The sequence below is a fragment of the Microtus ochrogaster genome, unplaced genomic scaffold (assembly GCF_000317375.1).
Source record: "Microtus ochrogaster isolate Prairie Vole_2 unplaced genomic scaffold, MicOch1.0 UNK14, whole genome shotgun sequence".
Taxonomy (NCBI): Eukaryota; Metazoa; Chordata; class Mammalia; order Rodentia; family Cricetidae; genus Microtus; species Microtus ochrogaster.
Window position 1 is genome coordinate 716699 of NW_004949112.1, and position 20715 is coordinate 737413.

Sequence of the window (20715 nt, forward strand, 5' to 3'; positions counted from 1 at the left end):
TTTTTTTTGAGACAGGGTTTCTCTGTAGCTTTGGAGCCTGTCCTGGAACTTGCTCTTGTAGACCAGGCTGGCCTCGAACTCACAGAGATCCATCCACCTGCCTCTGCCTCCCGAGTGCTGGGATTAAAGGCGTGCGCCACCACCAACTGGCCTTGCCTGCCCTGCAGATTTCTAAGAGAAGAGCCATCTATAAACAAGTAGTCACTACCACACAGCTCAGCAGTCACCCTCCTTAACCCACTTAATCCAAAGAAATAAAATCTACATTCCTATAAAAAACCGTCCACGAATGTTTATAGGTTATTGAAAATAGGCCAAAACTAGAAACGAGTTTGACATTCCTCAGTGGATAACTAGTTAAACAAACTGGCTCTTATAAACTGTCCTGTGCCCCACCCCCCAACATCCAGGTGTGGAATCCCTAATTTCTAGTGTGGCTTTGTTTGGAAACAGGGCATTACAGAGGTTAGGAAAGCTGAGTGGTACCTATGGGAAGTGGGGTTAGTCCATTAGGACTAGCACCTGTACGTATGAGTCATGTGAGAGCTGTCTTTGCACAGATGCTCAGAGGAAGAGCCTGTTAGGCCACAGTGAGAAGCGGGCATCTACAAGCCAAGGAAAGTGTCACCAGAAACAATCCTAATGGCACTCATCCTGGGCTTCCAGTCTCTAGAACAGGGAGAAAGGGAGGGTATGGCATTTAAGCCATTTGGGCTGCAGTAATGTGTTACAACAGCTCTAATAGGCTAATCCAGTGCCACATCCATACCACGCTATTCGTCATGAAAAGGAATCAGTTATGGATACACATGGCTCAGACAGATACCCAGGGAACTATGCTGTGCAGGAACACCAACCCCTAAAGGTCATGTACTGTATGGGAGCATCTTAGGGCATTTCAGAGGTGACATTACAAACACGAGAAACAGGAATGGTTGTTGAGGGCTTAGAAGGCTGGGAGCAGCAGGAGAAAACTCGTGGTGATAAATTCTTCTGCATCCTCACTGTATCAGCATCAGCATCCTGGGTGAGCTACTGCACTGTTAATTCTGCAAGGTATTACCACTGAGGGAAGCTGGAAAAAGAACTTGTGGGGATCTAGTTTGTTTTTTAGCAATTTCATGTGGGGTTATAATTCTCTCAAAACACAAGATTTCACATTTTAAAAATTGTTTGTGTATGAATGTTTTGTCCACATGTTTGTCTGTTCTCCACATGCATGCCTGGTGCCCATGAGAGCCAGAAAAGAGTGTCAGATCCCCTAGCACTGGAGTTAGACTATTAATAGCTGTCGTGTGGGTGCTGGGAACCAAACCTGTGTCTTCTGGAAGAGCAGGTAGTGCTCCTAACTGCTGTATTGATCTCTCCCTTTAAGAGAAGGTTGAAGCAGCAGCCACAGGACTGCACCAGCACAGACTTTCACTGCCTCCTCCTGGCCTCTCCTCTCTGTCATCACCCACCACACCTGAACTCACACAACATGGGGAGTTACCAGTCACAGGAGAAAAACACAGTGACAGCACAGGAGGAGCAAGGGCAGAATCTGAAGGGTGAAGAAGCTTCTCCACCCATTCCTGGGTTTTTAGTCCCTCCCCTCTGAGTTTCTCTCCTCTGAGTACACCCTAGTTTCTCTCCCTCTCCCTTTTCCTCCCAAGCATCTGCCCCCTCACATATATATTTATGTGTGCATGTATGTGTAGGTGCATGTAGAAGTCAGGGTTCAACATTGGTAGTGTTCCTCAAATATCTTCAATTTTAACTGAGACAAGGTCTCTCATTGGTCTGGAACTTCATCAAGTAAGCTAGGCTAGCTTGCCAGCGAGCTTCAGAGATCTGCCTGCCTCTGCTTCACACAGCTTTTTACGTGGGCTCTATAGATTTGAACTCAGATCCTCATGCTTTCAAGGCGATCATAGTATCTACTGACCCATCTCCCCACCTTACCTTCTTTTTAAAAAGAGCTATCTATGTATCAATTGTTTTCTAACCTTTAGGATCTTCAAACCAAGGCCAGAGTCCTATTTACCTTAATGTCACCTGCCCTCCAGTGGCCCTATACATGCTGCCCACTCATGTACAGAAGACAATGCACTTTAAGCTTGTCCATCCACCAATGTTAAAATCCAGCAGGAAGGCAACACAGTTGGCTGCAGAGTCCACACTGACAGTCTCTAGCTCTTCCTCCCTCCCTCACACGTGCTTCCACAAACTCTTGTGGGTGAGACTTTAACTCACACCACTCCTTGGCTGTAAGGACTGAACGAGAGAATAAAATTATGAAAAACCTAGCAGCATGTCTGCAACAAAGAGAGTCAGACAGCTCACTCCCTTCCTCCCCTGACAAAGACTCTCCAATGACTTCTACTTTGTGGTCTCTCCTCTCAGCACAGCTGGCCCCTTGCCGACACTCCTTACAAAGTTTTCCTGGAGCTCTACTGCTCAGATTGGGCTCGCTTGAGAAATAAAAGCTGGGTGGTCTACCTGTAGTGGCTAATGCATGCCTCAGTCCAGCAGCGACACAAACAACCTTCTCTCTCAGGAGCTGTCCAAAGAAAGAACAGGATTTACTCTCAGAATCATTCATCTACAAAATATCGTGTAACTCGTACAAACTCAATTCAGTCTGAAGCACCCCCACCCAATATGCTCACTCAGAAATGCTTCTTTATTTATGAGATGAAAATCTGTGTGTTGCATGCACATGAGTGTGTGTTGTATGCATGTGTGTTGCATGTACTTGAGTGCAGTTGTATGTGCACGCATTACATGCACATGTGTGTTTGTGTGTTACACGCACTTAAATATTTGTATGTCTGTTGCATGCACATGAGTGTGTGTGTTGCATGCACTTGAGTGTGTGTATGTTGCATGTACTTGAGTGTGTGTGTTGCATGCACTTGAGTGTGTGTATGTTGCATGTACTTGAGTGTGTGTGTTGCATGCACTTGAGTGTGTGTGTTGCATGCACTTGAGTGTGTGTGTTGCATGTACTTGAGTGTGTGGGTACAAGGAGGCCAAAGGAAGACACTGAGTACCTTCTACTATCACTCTCTGCCTTACTGCCTTGAATCAGGGTCTCTCACTAAACAGGAAGTTCCCTGTTTCAGCGAGGCTCAGTGGCCATTGAGCTCCCTTAGTGCTGGAGTTATAGGCATACACAGTCATCCCTGGCTTTGTTTAAAGATGTATTTTATTTTATGTATATGTCTGTTCTTCCTAAATGTGTACCATATGCATGCCTAGTGCCTGTGATGGTCAGAAGAGAATATCAGATCCCATGGAACTAGAGTTACATACAGTTGTGGGTACTGCAAACTGAATCTAGGTCCTCAGCAAGAACCACAACTACTCTTAATGGTTGAGACATCTCTCTTGCCCTTGCTTTGGCTTTTTTTTTTTTTCATGAGTTCTGAAGATTGAAATCCAAGTTCCCATGCTTGTATAACAAGCACTCTTACCATTAAGCCATCTCCCTAACCCTGAAATATAACTTTTTAAAAATATCGTATCATAGTACCACATTGCACTGCCTCTCAAGAGTAGGGGGGGTGGGACCTCCAAAGTCATCCAGTAAACATTTCCCCAAAACAGCCAAATACCATATGGCTCCTGCCACACAGCTCAGCTCTGTAACATCAAACAGCTATATATGAGAAAGCGTGGCTGTGCTCCAATAAGACTTAAATAGCAAGGGCTTCAGTGTTCCCTACTGACCCAGTTTGATCCTTAGCCAAGGCTAGAAGCTCTTCCTTAAATGGTCATTCAACCCCTTGCCCAGTAGCTGCCTCCGGTAACATGGGGCTCACCACCTCCCTAGGCACCTGCTCCATCCTTGCACATCTCCATGTATCTCTTTAGATGGAGCCAAACCCAGCTGCCTTTAGCTTCTGACAAAGCTTTCCAAATATTTGAAGACAGTTGTCATGTCCTCTCTAATACATCATGTGGCGGTTTTAAAAATAGGTCCTCAATTTCTTTGATACTACTCCCTTCAAGTCACAGAGCTTGATTCCCTCCCCTGTGTGGGCTGGGCTTACTGACACACTTCTAATGGAAAGAATAAAGGAGCAGAGTGAGTCAGAGGCACCGAGGCCTCCTCTTAAGAAAGCCACCTGACAGGTCTGAACAGTCATACAAAAAGGTCCACAGAGCAGGAACTGTGACTCCCACCAGAAGCATTGTAAGAGTTTGGCAATGAGACTGGACCCCAGTCCAGCTCATGGAGGTATGTACCTAGCTATGTCTTCACTGCTACTTTGTGAAAAATCAGCTCAGAGGTCCCATTTCAGACCCTCAAAAATGGTGGCATAATGCTTGTTGTAGCTGTCTCACTGCAGTAGATAACTAATGAAGAACTCTAGACAAACATCCCAGCTGCAGCAGCTATCACTAAGTTTCCCTCCTCTGGATAGGTTCTGGATTGCTCCTTCCCCTGGGGCCTCATATATCCCAGGGTGGCCTCAAACTCGCTATATAGCCAAAGAAAGCCTTGAACTTCTGATTCTCCTACCTCTGCCTCCCAAGCGCTGGGATTAAATGCATGTACCACCATGTCCAGTTCAGGCAATACTGGAGATTAAACACAAGGTTTTCTGCATGCTGAGCTGTGTCCCTGTCCCTCAGTCATTCTCTTTTCAAGAACAGTGTAAAGGATAAGAACAAGTCTTAAGAACCACTCTGCCTAGAATCTGTGCTCCAGTGCACAAGAGATCACACCAGATTATTCCAGACCAATCTGACTGGCACAAAGAGCAAGGCTCTGGCTCCTTTCTGGAGACTATACTTCTGACATTGGTGTCTCCAATCACATTAGAATCGGGGAAAATAAAATCTGACTGCCAAAACAGTTTGAGTAGATGGTTCTTTAAACGCATCTTCTTTCCTGCCTTCCTTTTTCCTAAAAATAACCAATGGCCCATCTCTCTATGCTTTTATCTTATGTGCTACTACTATCTATGCGTACCCACTCCACCTCAGTACTTCCACTTTTCCCCATATTCCAGCCTAGTCACCTGCTGACATCATCATCCACACTGTTCCTTTGGCCTAGAATGTTCTTCTTTGGCACATGTTCTGTATCCTGTTAGCCCAAGCCAGGGAAACCTAACTCAACTCTAGGACTTAGGTAAACTTCCCACTAGATAAGAGTCCAATCCTCCTCCCTTGGGACTATATGAGCACCTCTCATGACTCTGGCATGACAATGACACTGCATGTATTTATCATGAGCCACTACAAACCTCTCAGGCGCTAAGACAGATCTTAACCACCACTGTACTCACGACCTAATCCAGTGCCCAAACATGGCAGTGCCATCCATAAATAGAGTCTCCAACAGTTCTCATTCTGGTATATCCCTCCCATTGCCACATGGGACACAGCCCATCAAAATGTTCTTAGTTACTGACTCTGCCATCCAATGTATTTTAACCATTGTCCCTTCCCGTATTCTTTAATTATATCAACTATAATTAAGGTAAATTAATTATAACATATGTAGGTTCTTAAAGGCCACCTATTTGCTCCTGGGAGTTACGGGGGGACCCAGAGCTCTGCAGAACTAGACTCTGTGCAGCCCTTCAGAACCACTACCCACAAATAACAGACCACAGGCCAGCAACTGAACTCCACAAGATGACAGAAGCTGATCTGAGCCCTCCAATGAAAACGCATCTTCCACTTCTAATCAGAGGTAAGGAGGCAGAAGGGAAGTTGAGTCAGAGAAACTTGTTCTTGATTTCTGTGTATTCCTGAAATTTTTCCTATTCTCATCAGGACCATTTACAATATTATGCTTTTACTTTTTATTCCTACTTGACACAAACTAGGATATATAGGAAAAGGGAACCACGTTTGAGAAAACACCTCCATAAGACTGGCCTGTAGGCAAGCCTGTGGGACATTTTCTTGATTATCGATTGATCTGGGAGGGCCTGGTCAACTGTGAGTGGCTACTCCTGGGCAATGGGTCCTGGGAGGGAAAAGAAAGGCAGCTGAACATGAAGCTGAATGCAAGCCAGAAAGCAGTGTTCCTGCCTCCAGGCTCCTGCCCTAAGTCCCCACTTTGTCCTCCCTCAGTCACGGGTGATGAAGTGGGACCTGAGAGCTGTAAGGTGAAATAAACCCTTTCCTCCCTAAATTGTTTTTGATCATGATGCTAATCACAGGAACACAAAGCAAAGTAAGACACACATAAATTTCACAAACCTGTATGTGGGATATCATAAAAAGAGCTCTAAACAAAAGCCAAATGCCCAGGCCCTGCACCTCGACTGAGCAAAACAGTACAGCTGTCCCTGAGGGTGTGGGTGAGCCAGCCCCCAAAGGAGTGAGCAGGAGAACTGGCCCAGCTCCTTGCTGCCTACTGCAATGGATGAGCTAGCCAGGGCAGTCTGGAGAGCTCACCTTGATAGTGTAGATACTGCTGATGAGGGAAAGCCGGCAGGCTGACCAACCCAACTACCACCCAGGCCCAGAACCCAGGTTATGTATGAGTTGGTCCACCCCAACATCTACCTTATCGATAAACTGCTGGAGCATGTGAAGGGGGCAGGCCTGTAGATCCAAAGCTTCAGGATCTCCATAACATGGGGCAAGAACAGAATATCCAAGAGGAGTCCCAGTGAGGCTCAGTATAAATGGTGTAGTAGAAGCCAGAACCCTTGAATCAGATCTATAACTCATTGCAATGAACACTTACAAGTAAAGATGTACAGACTAAAGGGTATTTTGTGTGACTCACTGTGTCTCACTACAGCTTCTACACTGAGACTGACTGACCTTCCTTCCTTCCTTCCTTTCTCTCTCTCTTTCTTTCTTTTGTATTTTAGCTTGTTTTAGTTTTATTTTAAATTTTATTTTATTGAGGGGGCATGGTTTGCAAGGGCAGAGGGTGGATATGAAAGGACAGGGAAATGAATGGGATCTGGATGCATGATGTAAAAATCCACAAAAAGTCAATAAGAAAAAGTCTTTAAAAAAAGCCAAATGTACTGCTTCCCACCCACTCTCTACCATGGTCACTGCTACATGTGGACACTGAACCCTTGCATGTGATTAGATTCAAAGCAACCAGTAAAACATGCACACAGAGTTCAGAGCTTCAGTACAAAAAAAAGGAAAGAAAAACACCTGACTCACAAATGCTACATTTATGTTTATATAAAAGACAACAGCTTGGATAGATGAAATTAGCTTTCAAGTTTCCAACGATATGCTGGGTGTGGTGATGCATCTGTTATCAAAGCCATGGCAGGTAGAGGCGGCAGGAGCAGGAGTTCAAGTCTAGCTTCAATTATATAATATGTCTGAGTGCAGCCAGTGCTACATGAGATGCTATACTTAAAAAAAAAAAAAAGTCAAGGAGCTAGCGAGATAGTTAAAAGCACTGACTGCCAACAGCCAATATCAAACTAAATGGCAAGAAACTCAAAGGCATCCTACTGAAATCAGGAACAAAACAAGGCTGTCTACTCTCTCTATATCTATTCAATATAGTACTTGAGGTTCTAGCTAGAGCAATAAGACACCGAAAGAAGATCAGGGGGATACAAATCGGAAAAGAAGAAGTCAAACTCTCACTGTTTGCTGATGATATGATAGTTTACATAAGCGATCCCAAAATTTCTACCAAGGAACTTCTAAGACTCATAGACACTTTCAGTAGTGTAGCAGGATACAAGATTAAATAAAAAAAATCAGTAGTCCTCTTGTACACAGATGCTAAATGGGTTAAAGAAATCAGAGAATCAACACCCTTCATAATAGCCACAAAGAACATAAAATATCTTGGACTAATTCTAACCAAACAAGTGGAAGACTACTATGACAAGAACTTTAAATCTTTAAAGAAAGAAATTCAAAAAGACACCAGAGCCGGGCGGTGGTGGCTCACGCCTTTAATCCCAGCACTCGGGAGGCAGAGGCAGGTGGATCTCTGTGAGTTCGAGACCAGCCTGGTCTACAGAGCTAGTTCCAGGACAGGCTCCAAAGCCACAGAGAAACCCTGTCTCGAAAAACCAAAAAAAAAAAAAAAAAAAAAAAAAAAAGACACCAGAAAGTGGAAAGATTTCCCATGCTCTTGGGTACGCAGAATTAACACAGTAAAAATTGCAGTCTTAACCAAAGGCAATCTACAGATTCAATGCAATGCCCACCAAAATCCAAACAAAATTCTTCACAGACCTTGAAAGAACAGTACTCAACTTCATATGGAAAAGCAAAAACCCAGGATAGCCAAAATAATTCTGTACAATAATGGAACTTCTGGAGGCATCACAATCCCTGACTTCAAACTCTATTACAGGGCTATAGTAATGAAAACAATGGTATTGGCATAAGAACAGACAGGGGGACCAATGGAACCAATGGAACCAATGGAACTGAAGACCCGGATATTCACACACCTTTGAATACCTGATTTTTGACAAAGAAGCAAAAAATATCAAATAGAAAAAAAGAAAGCATATTTAACAAATGGTGCTGGCATAACTGGATATCACCATGTAGAAGAATGAAAATAGATCCATATTCATCCCCAAGCACAAAACTCAAGTCCAAATGGATCAAAGACCTCAACATAAAACTAGCCACACTGAACCTCATAGAAGAGAAAGTGGGAAGTACACTTGAACGCATTGGCACAGGATACCACTTCCTAAATATAACCCCAGAAGCACAGACAATGAGAGCAACAATTAATAAATGGGACCTCCTGAAACTGGGTTGTTTCTGTAAAACAAAGGACACGGTCAACAAGACAAAACAGTAGCCTACAGAATGGGGAAAGATCTTCACCAACCATCAGAGAAATGATCTCCAAAATATACAAAGAACTTAAGAAATTGGTCATCAAAAGAACAAATAATCCAATAAAAAAGGGGGGGGGGGTATAGACCTAAATAGAGAACTCTCAACAGATGAATCTAAAATGGCCAAAATACAATCCTAAGAAAATGTTCAACATTCTTAGCCATCAGAGAAATGCAAATCAAAACAACTCTGAGATTCCATCTTACACCTGTCAGAATGGTCAAGATCAAAAAACACTGATGACAACTTATGTTGGAGAGGATGTGGGGTAAAGGGAACACTCCTCCATTGCTGGTGGGAATGCAAGCTGGTACAGCCCCTTTGGATATCAGTATGGCAATTTTTCAGAAAATTAGGAAACAATCTACCTCAAGACCCAACAATACCACTTTTGGGTCTATAAACAAAAAGGATGCTAAATCATAACACTAAAGCCCATACACTGTTCTGGTCTTCGTGGTGCACAGACACACATACAGGCAAAACATACATGTGCATAAAATAATCTTTTAAAAATGTCATTAAAACTCCATATATATATATATATATATATATATATATATATATGTATACATACACACACACACACATTGCACACATAAAACTTGAAAGTAGTGCATGAAGAGAGACACACAAAAGGCCCCAAGGCCACATGTTGTAAAATTACATTTATATGAAATGGCTAGAACACATAAATCCACAGAGAAGGTTGACTAGCAGCCACCAGGGGCTGGAGGAGGGGAAGACAGGAAGCCACTACTACTGAGTGTAGAATTCCTTTTAGCCATAACACAAATGTTCTAGAATTCGATAATGACAATGGCAGAGCATACTGAAGATACTGAAAAACATTGAAGTATACATTTCAAAGGGGCAAATTCCATGGTATCTGAATCATATCTCAATAAAGTTGTTATTAAAAATCAATCTCAGCTTTTACTTGTTTTTAAATGGGCTTTCAGAAAATTTTCAATCATTTGATATTTCTGCAGGACAGCACTGGACTACCATTTGCTGAATCTACTTTGTGTGTATGTGTGCACGCATATGCCTGTGGATGCAGACATACACCATCATAAGCATAAGGAGGTCAGAGGACACCTTTAGGGCTGCCCCACCCCTTTCACTTTGCTTTAGACAGGGTCTTTGTTGTTTACCACTTCATATGCTAGGCTAGCTGGCCTGGGAGCTCTCAGGCAATCTCCTGTCTCAGCTTACCCATTGGAGCACCATACAGACTTGTGCTACTGCACCCAGCTTTAAATTGATTCTGGAGATCACACAGCAAGTGCTCTACTCACTATGCCATCTTCCCAGACCCTGAACTTAGTATCGTGAGGCAAATCACTTCTACTTGGACCTGTCTGTAACACAGTTCCCGTCATTAAGAATGAGCATATGAGGTGCAGTTCTGCTATCCAAGTTTATAAACTCTTATAACGTGCATGAAGATGAAAAATTTTCCACCCAGCATTGATTCCCCTAAAACTGACTTTTAACAGAAGAACTTATTTTCAACTCAAGTTCTATTACTCCATGGGCTTTCAAGAACCTACCTAGTCTTTCACGTGAGTGAGGATAAAAGAAACAGCCTAGAAACAGCAAGATAGAACCAGCTAAAACCAGGGTGTCCTCACCTCAATGGTCTGTGGAACCATACATCTGCGAGGGCCGTGCGGCACACCTAACTGGCCAAAAGCATTGGATCCACATGACAGAACTTGACCTAATTCTGCAAAACATAAGCATTCAGATTACAAATCTAAGAAGTGAGATTCCTGTGACCAACAGGGAAACAGGGATGAGAAGATACAGCAGGCATCCTGTGCCTCAAAGCCTTCTGGCCACTTTCCTTCTTTAGTTCTTCCACACTAAAGATTACCTGCCACCTGTAGCCTTAATGGCTGATTACCTGTGCAGAGCACTTAACTCAGGGCCCAGTACTGAAGTGACTGAACACTTACTCCCTCTTCATGTTTCCCACTTCCCATGTCTCCAGCCAACAAATTCTGCACACTGTCATGCTCTGGGCCTTTTTCCTCCCTGCCCTTCCCCACACACTCACCTGAAGAGTCTGGAGAAAAGGACAAGACATGTATGACCTGGCAAAGCAAGGGTTTCCCCTGGAGACAAGTCTAAAGTTTGGAGGGCAAATTTGTCCCAGAGGAATGTTAGAACCACCTGTCTTCATAATTAACCCTGTCTTCCAACTTAACCTTCATCCATAAAAATATGATAGTCTGTTCTCCAGCTGTGACTGGTGCCTTTCTCACAACTTGTTGTGATGTGTTGGGAACAGTGCTCCCTTCTGCCTCTTGCGACCCTAACATGGCCCATAATAAGTACTTCACAAAGTGATATCTAGCATTGAAATTCTTCATATGGAAGGAGGTTTTCTTTTTCAGAGCTAATCTAGTCAGGGCCTCCCATGCTCAGCAAGCTGCCTCCCCAGCCCATCTGGACTCTGATGATTACTGTCAAACTCGATACATATGGAACTCCTCTGCAAAACAGAAATGGTGACAGCCGAGGAAGACTGAAATACTGGACGGCGGTTCGTGAGTGTACAACAGGGCATGTTCTGAAGCAGGGGCCACTGGGCATTGCAACAAAGAAAGTACAGGGAGTCTGGCAAGTAAGAAGAAGACAGCAGACACAGGAGCCTCTGTAGAAGGCTGTGTGCAAAGGCCTGGGACTTTCACTACACATCTAGGGATCCATGAGCATGAAGAGACAGAAACTACAGGTGTCCTTTAAACCCAGACCAGGCAGCTAGAAAGGACAAAGTTAAACAGAGAAATCAATTAACAGAGTAACAAACCAGCTGCTTCCAAAAGAATTATTCTAGCAACCCTTTAGCCATAACTCATTCTGTGACCTGTCTTCATAGAAACTAGATGTTTTGAAGGGAGATGGAGAAATAACTCAGTGGTAGAGCCTTTGCCTAGCACATGTGAAGTCCTGGGTTTGAGCCTCAGTAATGTCACCATGGAAGCCCCTTGGTGCTGTGAGATCCCTACCCCCTCATTATTATACAGTGATGGCTAGCTTTACACCAACTTGACACAGGCTAGAGTCACTGGAGAGGAGGAGCCCCAACTAGAAGATATGGCTATAGAACATTTTTTAATCAGTGACTGATGGAAAAGGGTCCATTTTGGGTAGGTTCATCCTTGGTCAGGTGGTCCAGATTCTATAAGAAAGCAGGCTGAGCAAGTCAGTAAGCAGTATTCCTCCATGATCTCTGCAACATCTTCTGCCTCCAGGTTGCTGGCCTGCTTGAGTTCCTGTCCTGACTTCCTTTAATGATGAGCAGTGATGTGTAAGCCAAACAAACCCTTTCCTCACCAAGTTGCTTTGGGTCATGCCGTGTCATCACAGCAGTAGACATGCTACCTAAGACAACGAGCAGATAAGAACTCTTATGGCACTCCTGGTCAGCTAGACCAGGCACATAGCTCTCATGAGCATTTGGGACTAGAAATGACCACCTAATGAGATCCGGTTCATCCTCCAGTCTCTGGCAAATGTATATTCCAGCCTGATCTCCTTTATAGTTTCAATTCTCCTTGTAAAAGGTACCCTGCAATTTCCCTAATAGAGAACACTTATTGGTTCATGGGGTGGTTTTTTTGTTGTTTGTTTGTTTGTTTTGTTTTTCTTCAAAAAGTATAGAAGTTCTCATTTAATCATTCTCCCCCCCCCCACACACACACACTACACTGCTATCACCCAAAAACCTTGGTGGTGATATTTATTCAAGAGAGAGCTTACCTGTGAGCATAATGGTAAAATCCCAGCCACAGGCCACCTGTTTGATTGGACAACCAAGGAGAGGCTTGCAGATGGTAAAACACAGAACATCTTCTGTGTGGCCGAGCCCCAGCTGCCCATCTTTATTCAGGCCACAAACAAAGAGTCTTCCTCTATCTGCAAAACAGATATTTGATCACACTGTGAACCCCAAGTTTGCATTTGCATTAATTAAATAAAATGAACCTTGAGACAGGAGGCTGAGTAAGCAACCAGTTGACAGGAAGTATTTATAGAGCATCAGAGGGCACTTGGAAGAGTTAGAGAGACACACAGGAAGTAGCTGGGAGGGATTTGGAGTGGTTTGGCTGAGCATAAGGACATTCTCTTTGAGTGGGAGGGTTAGCTAGTTGTTACTTCACCTCTTTGAGCTCACACATTTTCACCCCAGCGTTCGTATCTCAGGTCTTATTTAGAAATAGAACAATAGAGATTTAGTTAAAGCTCTAGTTAGTGGTATCCACAGGAACAGAATTCCCACCATGCTGTGGCCAGAGTGGCCGAACCGCTTCCAAAGAAGCAGGCCGCTACTGCGGAGATGAAAGTGCTGGCGGAAAGAATAGCAGTAAATTAAGGCACAGCCACTAAGACAAAGTTAAAACAACAAAGCTCCAGTGTCAGCATGACAGGGAGAGAGACACAACTCCCAAAGTAAGAAAAGGTTACCATGCACTATTTGGAGCCACAGACATAGGCTTCTTGGCCATACTAATGCTATTAACTGATGCATGCTAATGTGTTCTGGAACCAAAGGATCAGGCCAAGGGCCTCCAATCTAGTGGTTGAATGGAAACTCCCAGTTTTGTAACAAGTGCCAATATCGCCAAATGGAGCATCTATGATCACAGGAATGCCAACATCAGCTCAACACTTAGAATGTGCCAGAAGCTGTCCTAAGAGCTGAGCATGGAAGTCCTTTCCACACGTACCTAGGCCCCATAATACTTCAAAAGGCCCATACACCTTTAATTAAGCTGTCTTAATTTCAAATTGTTTTAAGTTGATTTTAATGTAACAATAATTCATATATAGTACAAATGCCATTCTTAGGTATAGTTACTTTATATCAGTACAGTTGTAAAATATAATTTCTAGCATTTCTTTACAAAGGAAGGGAGGAATCCACGATGACAGGAACACCAAAGGCCTGTAACAGCCCTAAAACACTAAGTTTATCTACTGGAAAACCCTAAGTTTATCTACTGTTATTATCCCCACAGGACAGAGAGAAAACTGAGTATGCTAGTTAGCATCTACTATCAACATACACAACCTGCAATCATCTGGAAGGGGAGTACTAATGAGGAATTATCCAGACCAGGCTGACAGGTGGATATGTCTGTGGGACTATCTTGACTTCTAACTGATCTGAATGTGGGCAGTACCATTCCATGGGCTGAGGCCTTAACTGTGTTAGAATAAAGAGACCAAGCAGCCAGCGGGCAAAGATGCCTTTATTTCCCTCTACTCTTGTCTGTGGAGGTGATGCTTTAAGTTCTTGCCTTGACTCCCTGCAATAAAGAGACGTTACCTATATTAAGTCGAATAGAATCCTTTCCCCTCTAAAGAGGCTTGTGGGCAGGCATTTTAGCATTTTATCACTACAACAGAAGTAAGAGTAGACCACTGCTGTACAGGAAGATACTTGCCAGAGCCGCAGAGCTAATGAACTAGAGAACAAGCACTTGAGCCCAGGGAGTTTGAGCCACAGTTCCCATTCCCGATCGTATGCCATACACTGCCTCTGCTAAGCTGAAGTATGTGTGGCCCCCAGTACTCTCTGGGCACTAGGACAAAAAATTAAGGACAAGGTAAGGTAAAGTTCTTGATCTCAAGGGGTATTTCACCTACTTGCAAAGGTTTCAAAGTAAAACTCAAACAGGTTGTAACACGTTCACCAACTTACCTTATGACCTTAAGCCTTCCTCTCTGAGCCTTATTGGTATAAGGGGGTAGGGAAAAGGAAGGGAAGGAAATCAGAAGTTCAAGCTCTAGCAAGCTAGGACTTCCTTAATGGTTATCTGGCTCTTTCACAAAAACAAATGCTGCTCTCTGAGAAGTACAAAAGACTAAAAGATGGCAAGGTTTTTATTTCCAAGGGGGAAACACCTCAATACAAAAGTGAGTGGTTATCCATTTGAGAAGAGAGCTACCTGTGACAGCTGCAGAATGGCCCCCACCTCCTGTGACACTCCTGATGCACCCGGGCTCACAGAAGCTGCTCAGTTGCTGGGGAAGAAGCACATCTTCCTTGTGACCAAGGCCAAGCTGCCCGTAGCTATTTGCACCCTGGGGATAAAATACAACACAGAAGAGCAGTTTGAAGGCCCAACTGTCAGCACCCATCTAGCCATCGAGTCCCTCGCCCCGACACACCTCTCAGAGCCCATGACATGTTCTTAGGAGGCTGTCTTGTCAATCTACATTGAGAACCAGCCCATCTGTGAGCACTGTGATTCCTATTTCAGAGGCATCTGTGGCATCCACAACTTAGCCGACCATGTGGCTCACCTTTCCCTGCAGGTATACAACACTGTTCTAGTTTGCTGCTGGGGGAAGAGAGGACCGAGACTGATCAAGCAGAAGCCATGGAGAACACTGCCTGGGACTCACTCTCTGGCTCTCTCCACTGACTTTCTTAGAAAGCCCAGGCCCATCAACCAATGGATGGTACCACCCACAGCGGACTGGACCTTCCACATCAATCATCAACCAAGATAGTCTCTTCAGAGACGTGCTCACAGGTCAATCTGATTGAGGCCTTCCATTGACACTTCTCTTCCCAGGTGATTCTATGTGGCATCACAAGGGCAATAAAACCCAATCAAGACTAAACTGCCTTTGGGAATCAGACCAAGGAAGCCCTCTGATAAAAGCTAATTATCCAGGAAAGCTAGGAAAAGAAAAAAAGTTGGTGGGGAGGGAGAGATAAAGAAAAAGTTAGCAGAAAACACTCCAGAGTTAGGTTTGTGCTCCCCTCCCCACATCCTCAATGGGAAGCAGGCAATGACTTTCTGTATTTATTTAGTCAGCTAAGGATGCTGCATCCCTAACAGGAAGCCTCATCATTCACCTGTGATGTGGGAAGGTCATCGGTTAATTAATAAAGAAAACTGCTTGGCCAGATAGGTCAGAACATAGGTGGGTAGAGTAGACAGAACGGAATGCTGGGAAGAAGGGAAGTGAGCTCAGACGCCATGCCGCTCCTCTCTGGGGCAGATGCTTCTGAAGCAAGCCGCCAGGTCAGACATGCTGAATCTTTCCCGGTAATACTGGTGCTACACAGATTACTAAATATGGGTTAGGCAAGATATGAGAAGAGGCTAGAGCTAATGGGCCAAGCAGTGTTTAAAAGAATACAGCTTGTGTGTTGTTATTTCGGGGCATAAGCTAGCCAGGTGGCCAGGAGCCAGGCATCAGGAACACAGCCCACGGCTCCATACTACAGAATGGCGCCCAATGTGGGGCTCGAACCCACGACCCTGGGATTAAGAGTCCCATGCTCTACCGATTGAGCTAGTACAAGACCTAGGCAGTTTATCTCTAAAGGGCCTTTTCAAGTATAGCATTTGGCGACTCCAAGATTCAGATCTCCCTTGTAGATCTACGCTATCAACTGCATACATAGTTCAGGTCTAGGGGTACAGCAGAGCAACAGAGTGCTTACCTAGCATGTTTCTAGGTTCAGTCACCAATACTAGAAGAACAGTCTTTAGTCTGAAATGTTTACAGCTTGGTTACCGAAATAGAATTCAGTATATACACAAATACATATCACAAAGATGCTGTAAAGAAAGGGCAATGTCCATTAAGTGAAACAGTAAGATCTCTGCAACAAAAGATATAAATACAATAGAGAATACACACTGTAAAGAGCCGACCCAGAACGTTCTAAGTTTTCAGAGCTTGCCATATTCACTTAAAGAAGAGGAACTGTGAACCCACAGTTCTTAATACTTAATACTTAATACTTCAGAAATTCCTTTCTTCAAGTGTCTACTCCCAAGCTGGTTCTTTTGGAGGTGAGTGGTCGAGCCTTTAAAACCCATCTTCTGAGGACCCCTGAATGAGAACATGTGACTGGAAATAACCCCCAAGGCATGAATGCAAACCCACACGTAAAACCCTCCTGTCCGCTGGGTATTTCCAGTCACCTTGAGCAGCAGGGCTCCAAGAAGAATGAGCTACGGGAGGGGCACAGGTCAAGAGATCCTCGGGTACAATACAGCCAGCTCCTACGAAGTGTTCTCTGCAGACACAACAGACACCTTCAATCCTCACAACTAAGGTGCAATAGCATTCATTTTACAGATGAGGAAACGGAGGCCCAGGGAGGCTCAAGTAATGATCCATAGTTACACAACGGCGCGACCAAGTCAGTAGTTGGCGTCTTTCTTTAGCTCTTACTGTGTCTAATGAGGATGTGCTTGGAGGCAGCCCAGAGGGTAAGCCACAGACTCTGGGCTGTTGCTCACCTCCAGCACTTCAGCACCTTTCTCTTCTTTGTATCCTTCCTTAGCACTACAGTGAGTCTTGCCTACTTGACTAGTCTACCCATCTCCTAGAGACAGACCATGAAGGCAGGGATTTGGTCTTGCTCATAGCTACTCCCCTAAACCTGAAACTGCATTGGTCACATCAGGTCCAAGGCTCCACCCTGGAAAGGTCAAATGCAACACTGTTGCAGAGTGAAGCAGAGAGTATGTGCTGGGGTCTCTAGCCAATCTGGTTGCCCCATTACCAGGCTTGCAGGATGAGAAATACTGGAGGGAGAAGACAGGCAGGAACAACCCCAGGTTCACGCTATGTACCAGTCTCTAGCGCAGCAAGAGGCCTTAAAACTAAACTGAGCAAAGGAAATTTTAATATACTTTATGACAACTATGCATACCTTCCTTCTTTACAAAGGATCCAGACAGAGCTTATGCACACACACACACACCCTTGTGAGAGATGAACTGTGTTTCTCTAAAATTTCTACATTAAAGCCCTAACCTCTTAAATATCCCGATATGGCTGTATTTGGAGTCACAACCTTTAAAGAGGTAACTAAGGTTAACGGATGAGACCGTAAGGTGGGGCCCTGGTGCATTCATCTAGTCTCCTCCTAAGACACCAAGGATACCCACAAACAAACAGCCACCTGAGGCCTCAGAGAAACCCAAACCGTCCACACCTCAATCTTGAACTTGCAACCTCCAGCTCTATGAGAAAATAAATTTCTATTGTTCAAGAACCCAGCCTGTGGTGTTTTGTCATGGCAGCAGAAGCCAACTAATACATGCACCCTGAATACGCAACAGGAAGACTATGCCAGCAGGCCTCCAAGCACACTAGAAAAGTGAGGTTCGATCCTGTTCTGCCTCTGTCCATTTAAGGCCGCATCTGAAAGGCTTTTTCTGTCAGATGTTTTTCCTCTGCCAGAAAGACAACAGTCTCCTGGCTGGAAAATGACAGGCAGCAACACATTCGGTTATTAACCCCGCCCCCACCTCAAGTGCTACCTCAGGGAGCTGAGTCACCTAGGCCATGCCAAGATCTCCCTTACAGCAGCCTGACACTCAACAAGTGAAAGATATGTCAATGAATACCAATCTTGGCAGAAACATAGGTGCTATAGCCTCCTCTAGCAGAGGAACTGGAACAGCTTTACATGTATGGATTTCCCAAACCTTCCACATGGCTGTGCGCACAGGTACTCATCTGTTTCATCCATTCGTTCATTCATTCATTCTTCAGTCAACAAATATTTCCCCGGAGTCTGCAAGATGCCAGACACCAAGAGAGCCAATGTGAACACCACGATCTCAGTACTCACTCTCAGAACACCTCCGCTGTAGTCAAGGAGACTGCCGTTAACAAATCGTGCATCCTATCACAATTTTGGCATTTAATATTAAGAACTGTAACATCCAACATATGCTTCCTGCCACGCATGTCCCCCACATTCGCGAGCATAAAGCCTCCTCTCCAGTCACACATAAGGATTCTCTCAAAGTTCAGTGTCAAACCTAAGCAGCCAAGACTTCCACGACCCCAGAAAAGGTAAGATCCGGTCGGAGCAGAGTAACAGCAAATACGCAGGGTCTGCGCCTCGCGCGGCCACACTCCACAGGCCTCACATCCACAGGATGCTCCCCAGGGTGATGGCGCTGGTAAGGAGCCTCCCATCCTCCAGGCAAAAGAAAGATTCGATGACACAGGTGGCCCTACGAGCTCTGTCACCAAGTGATCTTCTCTCTGTCCAGCCTCCACGCTGCCTTCCCAGGCGCTCAGGCAGCCTAGAGCTTTCCCAGAATGGACGCTCTCCCCTGAAGGTAGGGTCTACCCGAAGAGCCTCAGTCCCTCCGGTCCTCAAGCCCCAGTTAGCAGCAGGCCCCTCAGGCATCGCGGGGAGACCCTCCCTCCGAACCCTTCCTGCCGCAGCCCGGAGTGCTCAACCCAGGACCCTGGCTTGGGCCTCTGCCTCTCAGCTCCCCCTTCACCCACGCAGACGCCGGGAGCTCCCGGGTCTCCGCGCCCCCAGTCGCTTCCCGAGCCCGGGGGCGGAGTCACGTACCCAGCCGAAGAGCGCGGCCGCGGCGGAGCCAGCCTCCGAGACACGGGACACGCGCGCCATGCACACGCTCCGCCGGCACTTCCGGGAGGGGCTGGCACGGGGCGGGGCCGCGGACGTCAGGGGCGGGGCGAGGCCGGTAGCTGGGCGTGGCCTGCGGGAAGAATCGAGGGACTAGGCGGGGCCAGTGGGCCTGGAATGGGAGGATGCTGGGGCTAGCTCTCCCCCCTGCGCGAAGGAACTCAGCCAAAACGCTGTCACACCAGACCTCTCGGCCTCCAGGCAACACACCCGTGTGGGGGGAATGTGTTCTGCACCCACGCTCGTAATTCCGCATCACAGTCATTCAGAAAGCTCTTTACGTGCCCCATGCTGCCCAGAGGGCTGACCTGACCAGGATAACACAGCGTGGTGGGGAAGGGAGCTGAGCCCGGAGGTGGGAAGGGTCCAGTGCGGAGTCCTCCGGGAGCAGCCTTAGCCCGCTTCTCTGTGCATGTGGGAACCTGAGAGTACTGGGTGGCCTAGCGTCACGACGGGGAATGCGCACCTGGTAACACCCCCTAGTACTGGCTATTGTCTGTTGTGTCCCTAAGCTGTCCCCACCCTCCACAACTGCCTGCCCTAATTCTGATCATCAGGATGAATAATTCTTATCCAAGATAGATTTTCATATAATATGGCTTTTATCAACGATGTCATGAAGTTGGAGGGAATTAAATAGTACAACGTACCAATGCACACTGGGAAAGTGGAATTCAGAACCTGAAGTTGGGGGGGATAGGGTCACATTTAAGGCAATGATCTACATTCACAGCTCTGGCCTCTCTGCAGACAGGTCTCAGGGACTTCATCCTGCCGGCCTAGCCCTCACATTGGAAAGTGTCCCAGGGAAGCTACTATCCAGCTCTCACCTGTTCACGTCCCGCACTCCTTGCTTGTTACTGCCTGCTGGACCTTGTGAAGACAGCCCCTGGTCTTTTCTCCCCACGACTGTGAAATCTTGAGAAGGTGGATGGTGCTGCTTGGAGCACACAGGCAAGCCAAGCACAGCCACTCTGCTTCCGAAGTCCTGAGAGATGGGGGCAGTATTTACTGCTTTTCTGTTGCGGCTTTCCTCTCAAGCATGTTGTTACAGGATGTGACAGTTGGGTGTAATGGGACCGTTCTCTCTCCTTTTCAGCAGTTCCCAAAGCAATACACGGCAATGACTCACATATAACAAACTAAGGTGGATCTGGTCAGGTCTCGTACATGTTTATCACAGTCTCTGTGCACTGAGGAGGAGAAGTGGGCACGAAAGTCCCACCCCTAACTAAGAAGCTATTTGCAGCTGATACATGGGAAAGAAAATATTGGTTTTCTCCAACGGAGTGGACTGGGTATATTTAACCGCACTCCTGGGCAGGCCCCATGCTCAGGAGCAGTTGACCAATACAAACAGACTCCATGTTTCATTTGTGCTTTTTGTTGTTGTTTGGTGGTGGTGGTGGTATGTCTTGGTGGTTTTTTGTTTTTTTGTTTTGTCCTTTGGGTTT

The 20715-nt window shown here is 45.6% G+C and overlaps 1 protein-coding gene across 7 annotated transcripts in view; it reads right to left on the reverse strand.

Annotated features, from left to right (window-relative positions):
• The window catches only part of Sergef (secretion regulating guanine nucleotide exchange factor), a 213679-nt gene extending 194429 nt beyond the window's left edge, over positions 1-19250 (reverse strand). For 6 of the 7 annotated variants that reach the window (XM_026789122.1, XM_005366754.3, XM_026789120.1 and 3 more), the window contains exons 1-5: positions 19184-19250; positions 14778-14913; positions 12586-12741; positions 10449-10543; positions 2482-2542 (exon numbers count right to left, since the gene is read on the reverse strand). In XM_026789122.1, the coding sequence (XP_026644923.1) occupies positions 2482-2542; positions 10449-10543; positions 12586-12741; positions 14778-14913; positions 19184-19243 (508 nt within the window). In that variant the 5' untranslated portion in view covers positions 19244-19250. The remainder of the gene's footprint in view (positions 1-2481; positions 2543-10448; positions 10544-12585; positions 12742-14777; positions 14914-19183) is intronic. The other variant, XM_026789121.1, reaches the window with a different exon arrangement.
• Between the last annotated feature and the right edge of the window lie 1465 nt (positions 19251-20715).